This window comes from Bombina bombina, chromosome 5, assembly GCF_027579735.1.
Source record: "Bombina bombina isolate aBomBom1 chromosome 5, aBomBom1.pri, whole genome shotgun sequence".
In the NCBI taxonomy this organism is placed as follows: Eukaryota; Metazoa; Chordata; class Amphibia; order Anura; family Bombinatoridae; genus Bombina; species Bombina bombina.
Window position 1 is genome coordinate 1,134,921,631 of NC_069503.1, and position 13,884 is coordinate 1,134,935,514.

At 41.0% G+C, this 13,884-nt stretch overlaps 1 protein-coding gene across 1 annotated transcript in view; it reads right to left on the bottom strand.

Annotated features, from left to right (window-relative positions):
* The window catches only part of ZC3H3 (zinc finger CCCH-type containing 3), a 909,551-nt gene that overhangs the window by 305,695 nt on the left and 589,972 nt on the right, over nt 1–13,884 (bottom strand). The window contains exon 8 of the mRNA XM_053715425.1: nt 6,911–6,980. Coding sequence (XP_053571400.1) covers nt 6,911–6,980 — 70 coding nt within the window. The remainder of the gene's footprint in view (nt 1–6,910; nt 6,981–13,884) is intronic.

The window sequence follows — 13,884 nt, forward strand, 5'->3', positions numbered from 1 at the left end:
GTGCAAATAAAAAGACGGAGCACAATTTGATAATGCTCTTCCTGAAATATAAAAGTTTAATTTTGACTTTTTTTCCCCTTTAATAGGTGCAAGAAAACAGATGTGATGTGTTAGCCCAGTACTGAGCTAGACCTGATGTGATCTGCAAGTGCTTTTGTAAAACAACAGATGACAGTTGTGACATTCAGTGCATCGCCGGCTGCAGGAAGACAGGAGAACTCATGCAGGGATCCTCACTAAAGCAAAGCATTGTGGGAAGAGTTCTTCTGCAAACACCGGCACAATAACACGTGGATCTGATTCCATAAGTCTGCTCTGCTGGTTGCACTGATTAATGAGCCTGCGATTAGCTCAAGTGGTAAGCAAGTGGGTTAAGTGACACTTCCTCAGCCTGTGCTCCCAGGCTCCCCGTAGCTATAAATCACCAGGAACTGATGGTTTCAGTGCTTGCAAATGACAACTACTTTACGCAGAATACATTATAAACAGTTTAATAAAATAATATTGTTGTCTCTGGTTTGGGTTTATCGATCTCATACACCTCACACATTGGGCTACGCCATTGTTCTTTAGTTACAGAATATCTTCAGAGAGTGACGTCTGCTGATTGCTCATCAGCTTATTGTGCACATGATCAGGAGCTTAAAGGGATAGTAAAGTCCAAAATAAACTTTCATGGTTTAGATAGGGCATGTCATTTTAAACAACTTTCTAATTTACTTTTATCATCAATTTTGCTTTGATCAATTGGTAGTCTTAGTTGAAAGCTATACCTAGGTAGGCTCATTTGCCAATTTGCCCTTGAAGACTGCATCTCATCTGAATGCATTTGACAGTTATTTCACAGCTAGAGGGCATTAGTTCATGTGTTTCATATAAATAATATTGTGCTCACGCACGTGGAGTTATTTATGAGTCAGCACTAACTGGCTAAAATGCAAGTCTGTCAAAAGATCTGAGATAAGGAGGCAGTCAGCAGAAGCTTAGATACAAATTAATTACAGAGGTAAAAAATATATTTCTATAACAATGTTGGTTAAACAAAACTGGGGAATGGTAAAAAAGGAATTATCTATATTTTTAAATAATAACATTTTTGGTGTTTATTATCCCTTTAATAAAAATCATTCATGGTAACTAAACCAAACCAGACATTACTTTTTTTTTAAAAAAAACACAGAATTTTTGTAAATGCATTAAATACACCACCAATCAATAACTGAATAACAAACGGTGTGCAAACAAAATAATAATGTTATGCAAGTAGTTAGAACTGATGTTCCGTAAAAATTGCAATGTTGTGCAGTCCAGGTACACACTTCTTACACAAAACAGCTGGTTATCTTATCTCCTTTGCTGTGACCAGTTAGATACAGGTATATGAGCTTCTGAACTGATCAAGCAAACACTATGGCCTCCATTTATGAAGCTCTGATAGCAGCTTTGGAGCGCCATCGGCGGCAGACTATTATGCCAAATGTTAATTGGTGTATTTCAATCCACGCAGAATTTTCTGACCCGAGAGATTGACAGCGATTGATTGCACATGAACAAGGGGCGACATTGCACACTTTACATAATGTCCAAAGTTAAATGCAAGCTGCATATTGCTGCCCGCTAGACACAATGCCAGGCAGACAGGGGCGAAGATGTACACCGCTGTCTACCCAGTCCTTGATAAATCAGGGCCTGAACCATTAGAGGAAAAGCAGGGAAACCGTATAACAAAAATTTCTGTTAATCAGATAAAATATTAGTTTTTTGTTGACGTGTGTGCTTCGCCAGTTGTTTTATTTTTATTATATATAGCTTGTAGATTGTAAGCTCCTCAGGGCAGGGCCTCTCCCTCCTGTATTTGCTTTGCTTAGTCTGTTTTACAGGACAATGTAACACATTTTTGCTCTCATGATTTAGATGGAGAGTATAGTTTTTTTGTACAGTTAAAAAAAATAAAAAAAAATAATAATTTCCAGTTACTTCTATTATCAAAATGACTTTGTTCCCTGGAAATCCTTTACTAAAGAGCATACCTAGGTAGGCTCACGGTTGTGAACACTTGTAGCACTAGATGACAGCAGTGTGTGCACAATGTATCACAATGTTACAAGCATTCTTGTAAAACTGCTGCCATATAGTGCTCTTCAGCCTACCGAAGTGTGCTCTTCAATAAAAGATATCAATACAACAAAGAGAATCTGATAAAAAAACTAACTAACATCTCTTGTACAATCTATTTGAATCATGAAAAAAAACCCACATAATTTATGTAAGAACTTACCTGATAAATTAATTTCTTTCATATTGGCAAGAGTCCATGAGCTAGTGACGTATGGGATATACATTCCTACCAGGAGGGGCAAAGTTTCCCAAACCTCAAGATGCCTATAAATACACCCCTCACCACACCCCCAATTCAGTTTAACGAATAGTCAAGTAGTGGGGTGATAAAGAAAGGAGTAAAAAGCATCAACAAAGGAATTTGGAAATAATTGTGCTTTATACAAAAAAATCATAACCACCATAAAAATGGTGGGCCTCATGGACTCTTGCCAATATGAAAGAAATTAATTTATCAGGTAAGTTCTTACATAAATTATGTTTTCTTTCATGAGCTAGTGACGTATGGGATAGAAATACCCAAGATGTGGAAGTCCACAGAAGAGTCACAAGAAAGGGAGGGATGAAATAAAAACAGCAATTTTCTGCTGAAAATATTAAATCCACAAAAAAAAAAAAGTTTTTCTCATAAATTGAAAGAAAAAAACTTAAAACATCAGCAGAAGAATAAAACAAACCGCTACCTGAAGAACTTTTCTACCAAAAACTGCTTCTGAAGAAGCAAATACATCAAAACGGTAGAATTTAGTAAATGTATGCAAAGAAGACCAGGTTGCTGCTTTGCAAATCTGATCAACTGAAGCTTCATTCCTAAAAGCCCATGAAGTGGAGACTGATCTAGTAGAATGAGCTGTAATTCTCTGAGGCAGGGCTTGACCCGACTCCAAATAAGCTTGATGAATCAAAAGCTTTAACCACGATGCCAAGGTAACGGCAGAAGCCTTCTGACCTTTCCTAGAACCAGAAAAGATAACAAATATACTAGAAGTCTTCCTGAAATCCTTAGAAGCTTCAACATATTTCAAAGCTCTTACAACATCCACAGAATGCAAAGATCTTTCAAGAGCATTCTTGCGATTAGGACACAAGGAAGGAACAACAATTTCCCTACTAAAGTTGTTAGAATTCACAACCTTAGGAAGAAATTTAAACAAAGTCCGCAAAACAGCCTTATTCTGATGGAAAATCAGAAAAGGAGACTCACAAGAGAGAGCAGACAATTCGGAAACTCTTCTAGCTGAAGAGATAGCCAAAAGAAACAAAGCTTTCCAAGAAAGTAGTTTAATATCTAAAGAATGCATAGGCTCAAAAGGAGGAGCCTGCAAAGTCTTCAAAACCAAATTAAGACTCCAAGGAGGAGAGATTGATTTAATAACAGACTTGATACGAACCAAAGCCTGTACAAAACAGTGAATATCAGGAAGCTAAGCAATCTTTCTATGAAATAAAACAGAAAGAGCAGAGATTTGTCCCTTCAAAGTACTTGCAGACAAACCTTTATCCAAACCATCCTGAAGAAACTGTAAAATTCTAGGAATTCTAAAAGAATGCCAGGAAAATTTATGAGAAGAACACCATTAAACATAGGACTTCCAAACTCAATAATAAATCTTCCTTGAAACAGACTTACGAGCCTGTAGCATAGTATTAATCACTGATTCAGAGAAACCTCTATGACTAAGCACTAAGCGTTCAATTTCCATACCTTCAAATTTAAAGATTTGAGATCCTGATGAAAAAACGGCCCTTGAGACAGAAGCTCTGGTCTTAGAGGCTGGCAACTGGACATCTGAACAAGATCCGCATACCAAAACCTGTGAGGCCACGCTGGTGCTATCAGAAACACATACAATTGTTCCATAATGATCTTGGAGATCACTCTTGGAAGAAGAAGAACTAGAGGCAGAAAGATATAAGCAGGTTGGTAAAACCAAGGAACTGCTAAAGCATCCACCATCTCCGCCTGAGGATCCCTGGACCTGGACAGGTACCTGGGAAGTTTCTTGTTTAGATAAAAAGCCACCAGATCTATTTCTGGAAAACCTCACATCTGTACAATCTGACAAAATACATCTGGATGGAGAGACTACTTCCCCGGATGTAAGGTCTGACGGCTGAGATAATCCGCTTGCCAATTGTCTACACCTAGGATATGCACCGCAGAAAGAGCTGGATTCTGCCCAAGAAAGTATCCAAGATACTTCATTCATAGCTAGGGGACTGGGAGTCCCACCCTGATGATTGACATATGCCACAGTTGTAATATTGTCCGTCTGAAAACAAATTAATGGTTCTCTCTTCAACAGAGGCCAAACCTGAAGAGCCCTGAAAATGTCACGGAGTTCTAAAATATTGATTGGTAACCTCGCCTCTTGAGGTTTCCACACCCCTTGTGCTGTCAGAGATCCCCAGACAGCTCCCCAACCTGAAAGACTTGCATCTATTGTGATCACAGTCCAGGTAGGACGAACAAAAGAGGCCCCATGAATAAAATGATGATGGTCTAACCACCAAGTCAGAGAGAGTTAAATGTTGGGATTTAAGTATATCAATTGTGATATCCGAGTATAATCCCTGCACCATTGATTCAACATACAAAGCTGCAGAGGTCTCATATAAAAACGAGCAAAAGGGATTGCGTCTGATGCTGCAGTCATGAGACCTAAAACTTCCATGCAAATAGGTACTGAAGGGAATGATTTAGACTGAACGTTTCGACAAGCTGAAACCAATTTTATTCATTGCTTGTCTGTTAAGGACAGAGTCATGGACACTGAATCTATCTGGAAACCTAAAAAGGGTACCCTTGTCTGATGAATAAAGAACCTTTTTGGTAAATTGATCCTCCAACCATGTATTTGAAGAAACAACACTAGTTGATTTGTGTGAGATTCTGCTAAATGTAAAGACTGAGCTAGTTCCAAGATATCGTCCAAATAAGGAAACGCTGCAATACCCTGTTCTCTGATTACAGATAAAAAGGCACCGAGAACCTTAGAAAAGATCCTTGGAGCTGTTGCTAGTCCAAATGGAAGAGCAACAAATTGGTAATGCCGCACCTTCATGCAGATTTGGGGGCTGGCTTTGGTTTTTTAAAAGGCTTGGATTTATTCCAACTTGAAGGTTTCCAATTGGAACCAGAGTCTTTAGGGGAAGGATGGGTTTTCTGTTCCTTATTCTGTCGAAAAGAACAAAAACGATTAGAAGCTTTAGCTTTACCCTTATATCTTTTATCCTGAGGCAAAAAAACTCCCTTCCCCCTAGTGATAGTTGAAATAATGGAATCCAACTGAGAACCAAATAAATTGTTACCTTTGAAAGAAAGAGATAGTAATCTAGACTTAGATACCATGTCAGGATTCCAAGATTTGAGCCATAAAGCTCTTCTAGCTAAAATAGCTAAATACATAGATTTAACATCAATTTTGATGATATAAAAAATGGCATCACAGATAAAATGATTAGCATGTTGAAGCAAAGAACAATGCTAGACAAATCAGGATCTGTTTCCTGTTGCGCTAGGCTATCCAACCAAAAGGTTGATGCAGCCGCAACATCAGCCATAGAAATGGCAGGCCTGAGAAGATAGCCAGAATTTAAATAAGCTTTCCTTAGATAAGATTCAAGTTTCCTATCTAAAAGATATTTAAAAGAAGTGCTGTCTTCCATAGGAATAGTAGTATGTTTGGCAAGAGTAGAAATAGCTCCATCAACTTTGGGGATTTTCGTGTCATCACAGACGCAACCTAGTGCAAGGAAAAAAGTTCTCGTGCCAAGAATGACACAATAACAGCATTTTGCGCCTTTGCAAGCCTAATTGGGCCTGCAAAATTAAAAGAAAAAATTGACAATTTGAAAAAAAGGACTATACCCCAGGTAAGACAAATAACTTCCTAAACATGCTTCCCAAACTGAAACTGACAGTCTGCAAAAGGAAATACACATAGACCTGACTCATGGCAAATATAAGTAAAATACATATATTTAAAACTTTATATTAATACATAAAGCGCCAAACCATAGCTGAGAGTGTCTTAAAAAATTAAAACATACTTACCGAGACACCCATCCACATATAGCATATTGTCAAACCAGTACTGAAATGGTTATCAGTAAAGGTAATGGAATATGAGAGTATATCGTCGATCTGAAAAGGGAGGTAGGAGATGAATCCCTACGACCGATAACAGAAAACCTTTGAAAAGATATCCTGCGGGGAAAACCATAAAATCAATAGGCGATACTCTCTTCACATCCCTCTGACAAACACTGTACTCAGAGGAATTGGGCTTCATAATGCTTAGAAGCACTTGTCATAGAAGAAATCATAGAAATCAAGCACACACTAACTTCACCACCTCCATAGGGAGGCAAAGTTTGTAAAACTGAATTGTGGGTGTGGTGAGGGGTGCATTTTGTGGTTTGGGAGAACTTGCCTTTCCTGGTAGGATTGTATATCCCATACGTCACTAGCTCATGGACTCTTGCCAATTACATGAAATAAATATTGGGTTTCATATCCCTTTAAGTGTTTCTATTCCTTACACACTCATGTAACCAGTGCAACAGCATTTGTCATCACTTTAACAAGATGATAAAAACAATATATCAATTGCACAAGAGGTTTTTCTATACTATACAGGTGCCGCTGCTGCTGGGTGATAGAAACTTCTTGGTCTCCCACTGGTCAATAGACTTGCGGTTCTACGTGTTCATTTACTCGCACTTGTACAACTTCAGCAGATGCGATTAGATAAATACACACACTGGCAAATCTCACACAACTACTCACCTTCTCCTTTGAGACTTTATGTGAAAAAGGACACGATCCATCTGTCTTCTTACAAGTTCCACGTACAAACCTATTCATTAAGTAAGACGTTAAAAGCGATCACTTTGTTTAGAAAACATTACTACATGAAACAAACCCACACCACTGATCAGCCACTAACACAGCAAGTACCAAATCTTTGTTCCCTTGGTAACTTTTGATGAAAATCAGGGCGGTAACCTCAGGAGCGTGCATGTGTCTGCAGCACTATATAGCAGCAGTTTTGCAAGAATGTTATACATTTGCTAGATGCCATCACTAATTCCTGCCATGTAGTGCTCCAAATGTGCATGCTGCCTACCTAAGTATCTCTTCAATCAAGAACACCATGAGAACAAAGCAAATTTGGTAACAGAAGTCGATTGAAACCTTTTTTACATTGTATTCTCTGTCTGAAGCCTAAAATAAAAAACTGGGGGTCTCTTTAATCTTGTTGCATGGGAAGCTGCTGATTGGGATCTAGTAACATATCTGAAGTTACACTGCAGATAACTGCTTTATGGGCAGCAACCCAGGTTACACATTTTGCTTTTCTTACTCTCTGGAGTCAAAGCAAATGTATTTATTTATTTTTGCACAGAAACAAGCGATGTTTAGTGTTAAACCCCTAATATGAAAGAAAGAGGTGGGTATCTGTACAAGGGCTCCCAGCTGTCCGCAGACATTTACTGTTTCAGCGACATATTACCGGATTTGTTTCTTTCATGTATATAAAAAGCAGCAGACAAACTAGACTCCTAGTGTTCTGTTTTTAAAGGGCCACTAAAGTCAAAAACAGAATTTATGTTTACCTGATAAATTACTTTCTCCAACGGTGTGTCCGGTCCACGGCGTCATCCTTACTTGTGGGGATATTCTCTTCCCCAACAGGAAATGGCAAAGAGCCCAGCAAAGCTGGTCACATGATCCCTCCTAGGCTCCGCCTACCCCAGTCATTCGACCGACGTTAAGGAGGAATATTTGCATAGGAGAAACCATATGGTACCGTGGTGACTGTAGTTAAAGAAAATAAATTATCAGACCTGATTAAAAAAACCAGGGCGGGCCGTGGACCGGACACACCGTTGGAGAAAGTAATTTATCAGGTAAACATAAATTCTGTTTTCTCCAACATAGGTGTGTCCGGTCCACGGCGTCATCCTTACTTGTGGGAACCAATACCAAAGCTTTAGGACACGGATGAAGGGAGGGAGCAAATCAGGTCACCTAAATGGAAGGCACCACGGTTTGCAAAACCTTTCTCCCAAAAATAGCCTCAGAAGAAGCAAAAGTATCAAACTTGTAAAATTTGGTAAAAGTGTGCAGTGAAGACCAAGTCGCTGCCCTACATATCTGATCAACAGAAGCCTCGTTCTTGAAGGCCCATGTGGAAGCCACAGCCCTAGTGGAATGAGCTGTGATTCTTTCGGGAGGCTGCCGTCCGGCAGTCTCGTAAGCCAATCTGATGATGCTTTTAATCCAAAAAGAGAGAGAGGTAGAAGTTGCTTTTTGACCTCTCCTTTTACCGGAATAAACAACAAACAAGGAAGATGTTTGTCTAAAATCCTTTGTAGCATCTAAATAGAAGTTTAGAGCGCGAACAACATCCAAATTGTGCAACAAACGTTCCTTCTTTGAAACTGGTTTCGGACACAGAGAAGGTACGATAATCTCCTGGTTAATGTTTTTGTTAGAAACAACTTTTGGAAGAAAACCAGGTTTAGTACGTAAAACCACCTTATCTGCATGGAACACCAGATAAGGAGGAGAACACTGCAGAGCAGATAATTCTGAAACTCTTCTAGCAGAAGAAATTGCAACTAAAAACAAAACTTTCCAAGATAATAACTTAATATCAACGGAATGTAAGGGTTCAAACGGAACCCCCTGAAGAACTGAAAGAACTAAATTGAGACTCCAAGGAGGAGTCAAAGGTTTGTAAACAGGCTTAATTCTAACCAGAGCCTGAACAAAGGCTTGAACATCTGGCACAGCTGCCAACTTTTTGTGAAGTAACACAGACAAGGCAGAAATCTGTCCCTTCAGGGAACTAGCAGATAATCCTTTTTCCAATCCTTCTTGAAGGAAGGATAGAATCTTAGGAATCTTAACCTTGTCCCAAGGGAATCCTTTAGATTCACACCAACAGATATATTTTTTCCAAATTTTGTGGTAAATCTTTCTAGTTACAGGCTTTCTGGCCTGAACAAGAGTATCGATAACAGAATCTGAGAACCCTCGCTTCGATAAGATCAAGCGTTCAATCTCCAAGCAGTCAGCTGGAGTGAAACCAGGTTCGGATGTTCGAACGGACCCTGAACAAGAAGGTCTCGTCTCAAAGGTAGCTTCCAAGGTGGAGCCGATGACATATTCACCAGATCTGCATACCAAGTCCTGCGTGGCCACGCAGGAGCTATCAAGATCACCGACGCCCTCTCCTGATAGATCCTGGCTACCAGCCTGGGGATGAGAGGAAACGGCGGGAACACATAAGCTAGTTTGAAGGTCCAAGGTGCTACTAGTGCATCCACTAGAGCCGCCTTGGGATCCCTGGATCTGGACCCGTAGCAAGGAACTTTGAAGTTCTGACGAGAGGCCATCAGATCCATGTCTGGAATGCCCCACAGCTGAGTGACTTGGGCAAAGATTTCCGGATGGAGTTCCCACTCCCCCGGATGTAATGTCTGACGACTCAGAAAATCCGCTTCCCAATTTTCCACTCCTGGGATGTGGATAGCGGACAGGTGGCAGGAGTGAGACTCCGCCCATAGAATGATTTTGGTCACTTCTTCCATCGCTAGGGAACTCCTTGTTCCCCCCTGATGGTTGATGTACGCAACAGTTGTCATGTTGTCTGATTGAAACCGTATGAACTTGGCCCTCGCTAGTTGAGCCCAAGCCTTGAGAGCATTGAATATCGCTCTCAGTTCCAGAATATTTATCGGTAGAAGAGATTCTTCCCGAGACCAAAGACCCTGAGCTTTCAGGGATCCCCAGACCGCGCCCCAGCCCATCAGACTGGCGTCGGTCGTGACAATGACCCACTCTGGTCTGCGGAATGTCATCCCTCGTGACAGGTTGTCCAGGGACAGCCACCAACGGAGTGAGTCTCTGGTCCTCTGATTTACTTGTATCTTCGGAGACAAGTCTGTATAATCCCCATTCCACTGACTGAGCATGCACAGTTGTAATGGTCTTAGATGAATGCGCGCAAAAGGAACTATGTCCATTGCCGCTACCATCAACCCGATCACTTCCATGCACTGAGCTATGGAAGGAAGAGGAACGGAATGAAGTATCCGACAAGAGTCTAGAAGTTTTGTTTTTCTGGCCTCTGTCAGAAATATCCTCATTTCTAAGGAGTCTATTATTGTTCCAAAGAAGGGAACCCTTGTTGACGGAGATAGAGAACTCTTTCCCACGTTCACTTTTCATCCGTGAGATCTGAGAAAGGCCAGGACTATGTCCGTGTGAGCCTTTGCTTGAGGAAGGGACGACGCTTGAATCAGAATGTCGTCCAAGTAAGGTACTACAGCAATGCCCCTTGGTCTTAGCACAGCTAGAAGGGACCCTAGTACCTTTGTGAAAATCCTTGGAGCAGTGGCTAATCCGAAAGGAAGCGCCACGAACTGGTAATGCTTGTCCAGGAATGCGAACCTTAGGAACCGATGATGTTCCTTGTGGATAGGAATATGTAGATACGCATCCTTTAAATCCACCGTGGTCATGAATTGACCTTCCTGGATGGAAGGAAGAATAGTTCGAATGGTTTCCATCTTGAACGATGGAACCTTGAGAAACTTGTTTAAGATCTTGAGATCTAAGATTGGTCTGAACGTTCCCTCTTTTTTGGGAACTATGAACAGATTGGAGTAGAACCCCATCCCTTGTTCTCTTAATGGAACAGGATGAATCACTCCCATTTTTAACAGGTCTTCTACGCAATGTAAGAATGCCTGTCTTTTTATGTGGTCTGAAGACAACTGAGACCTGTGGAACCTCCCCCTTGGGGGAAGCCCCTTGAATTCCAGAAGATAACCTTGGGAGACTATTTCTAGCGCCCAAGGATCCAGAACATCTCTTGCCCAAGCCGGAGCGAAGAGAGAGAGTCTGCCCCCCACCAGATCCGGTCCCGGATCGGGGGCCAACATTTCATGCTGTCTTGGTAGCAGTGGCAGGTTTCTTGGCCTGCTTTCCCTTGTTCCAGCCTTGCATTGGTCTCCAAGCTGGCTTGGCTTGAGAAGTATTACCCTCTTGCTTAGAGGACGTAGCACTTTGGGCTGGTCCGTTTCTACGAAAGGGACGAAAATTAGGTTTATTTTTTGCCTTGAAAGGCCGATCCTGAGGAAGGGCGTGGCCCTTACCCCCAGTGATATCAGAGATAATCTCTTTCAAGTCAGGGCCAAACAGCGTTTTCCCCTTGAAAGGAATGTTAAGTAGCTTGTTCTTGGAAGACGCATCAGCCGACCAAGATTTCAACCAAAGCGCTCTGCGCGCCACAATAGCAAACCCAGAATTCTTAGCCGCTAACCTAGCCAATTGCAAAGTGGCGTCTAGGGTAAAAGAATTAGCCAATTTGAGAGCATTGATTCTGTCCATAATCTCCTCATAAGGAGGAGAATCACTATCGACCGCCTTTATCAGCTCATCGAACCAGAAACATGCGGCTGTAGCGACAGGGACAACGCATGAAATTGGTTGTAGAAGGTAACCCTGCTGAACAAACATCTTTTTAAGCAAACCTTCTAATTTTTTATCCATAGGATCTTTGAAAGCACAACTATCCTCTATGGGTATAGTGGTGCGTTTGTTTAAAGTGGAAACCGCTCCCTCGACCTTGGGGACTGTCTGCCATAAGTCCTTTCTGGGGTCGACCATAGGAAACAATTTTTTAAATATGGGGGGAGGGACGAAAGGAATACCGGGCCTTTCCCATTCTTTATTAACAATGTCCGCCACCCGCTTGGGTATAGGAAAAGCTTCTGGGAGCCCCGGCACCTCTAGGAACTTGTCCATTTTACATAGTTTCTCTGGGATGACCAACTTGTCACAATCATCCAGAGTGGATAATACCTCCTTAAGCAGAATGCGGAGATGTTCCAACTTAAATTTAAATGTAATCACATCAGGTTCAGCTTGTTGAGAAATGTTCCCTGAATCAGTAATTTCTCCCTCAGACAAAACCTCCCTGGCCCCATCAGACTGGGTTAGGGGCCCTTCAGAAACATTATTATCAGCGTCGTCATGCTCTTCAGTATCTAAAACAGAGCAGTCGCGCTTACGCTGATAAGTGTTCATTTTGGCTAAAATGTTTTTGACAGAATTATCCATTACAGCCGTTAATTGTTGCATAGTAAGGAGTATTGGCGCGCTAGATGTACTAGGGGCCTCCTGAGTGGGCAAGACTCGTGTAGACGAAGGAGGGAATGATGCAGTACCATGCTTACTCCCCTCACTTGAGGAATCATCTTGGGCATCATTGTCACATAAATCACATTTATTTAAATGAATAGGAATTCTGGCTTCCCCACATTCAGAACACAGTCTATCTGGTAGTTCAGACATGTTAAACAGGCATAAACTTGATAACAAAGTACAAAAAACGTTTTAAAATAAAACCGTTACTGTCACTTTAAATTTTAAACTGAACACACTATTACTGCAATTGCGAAAAAACATGAAGGAATTGTTCAAAATTCACCAAATTTTCACCACAGTGTCTTAAAGCCTTAAAAGTATTGCACACCAAATTTGGAAGCTTTAACCCTTAAAATAACGGAACCGGAGCCGTTTTGAACTTTAACCCCTTTACAGTCCCTGGTATCTGCTTTGCTGAGACCCAACCAAGCCCAAAGGGGAATACGATACCAAATGACGCCTTCAGAAAGTCTTTCTAAGTATCAGAGCTCCTCTCACATGCGACTGCATGCCATGCCTCTCAAAAACAAGTGCGCAACACCGGCGCGAAAATGAGGCTCTGCCTATGCTTTGGGAAAGTCCCTAAAGAATAAGGTGTCTAAAACAGTGCCTGCCGATATTATTATAGCAAAATACCCAAATAAAATGATTCCTCAAGGCTAAATATGTGTTAATAATGAATCGATTTAGCCCAAAAAAAGTCTACAGTCTTAATAAGCCCTTGTGAAGCCCTTATTTACGATCGTAATAAACATGGCTTACCGGATCCCATAGGGAAAATGACAGCTTCCAGCATTACATCGTCTTGTTAGAATGTGTCATACCTCAAGCAGCAAGAGACTGCTCACTGTTCCCCCAACTGAAGTTAATTGCTCTCAACAGTCCTGTGTGGAACAGCCATGGATTTTAGTGACGGTTGCTAAAATCATTTTCCTCATACAAACAGAAATCTTCATCTCTTTTCTGTTTCTGAGTAATTAGTACATACCAGCACTATTTCAAAATAACAAACTCTTGATTGAATAATAAAAACTACAGTTAAACACTAAAAAACTCTAAGCCATCTCCGTGGAGATGTTGCCTGTACAACGGCAAAGAGAATGACTGGGGTAGGCGGAGCCTAGGAGGGATCATGTGACCAGCTTTGCTGGGCTCTTTGCCATTTCCTGTTGGGGAAGAGAATATCCCCACAAGTAAGGATGACGCCGTGGACCGGACACACCTATGTTGGAGAAATTAAAGTTTCATGATTCAGATACAGCTCACAATTAAATATACTACCATTATCTGAAGGTACACATCCGTTTTTATATGCTCTAGCTCCTACTGAGCATGTGCAAAAGTGCACAGTATAAGCATTTTATGATTGGCTGATTGCTGTCACATGGTACAGGGGAGGGTAAATAACTTGTAAATATTCCAGAAAATATTCTACTACTCATTTCAAATTCAAACTAAGTGCTATTGCATTGTCTTTTTATTGTGCATTTGTAAATAATCTCCAGTAGATAGCTGTAGCTTCCTTAACTAACGCGCAT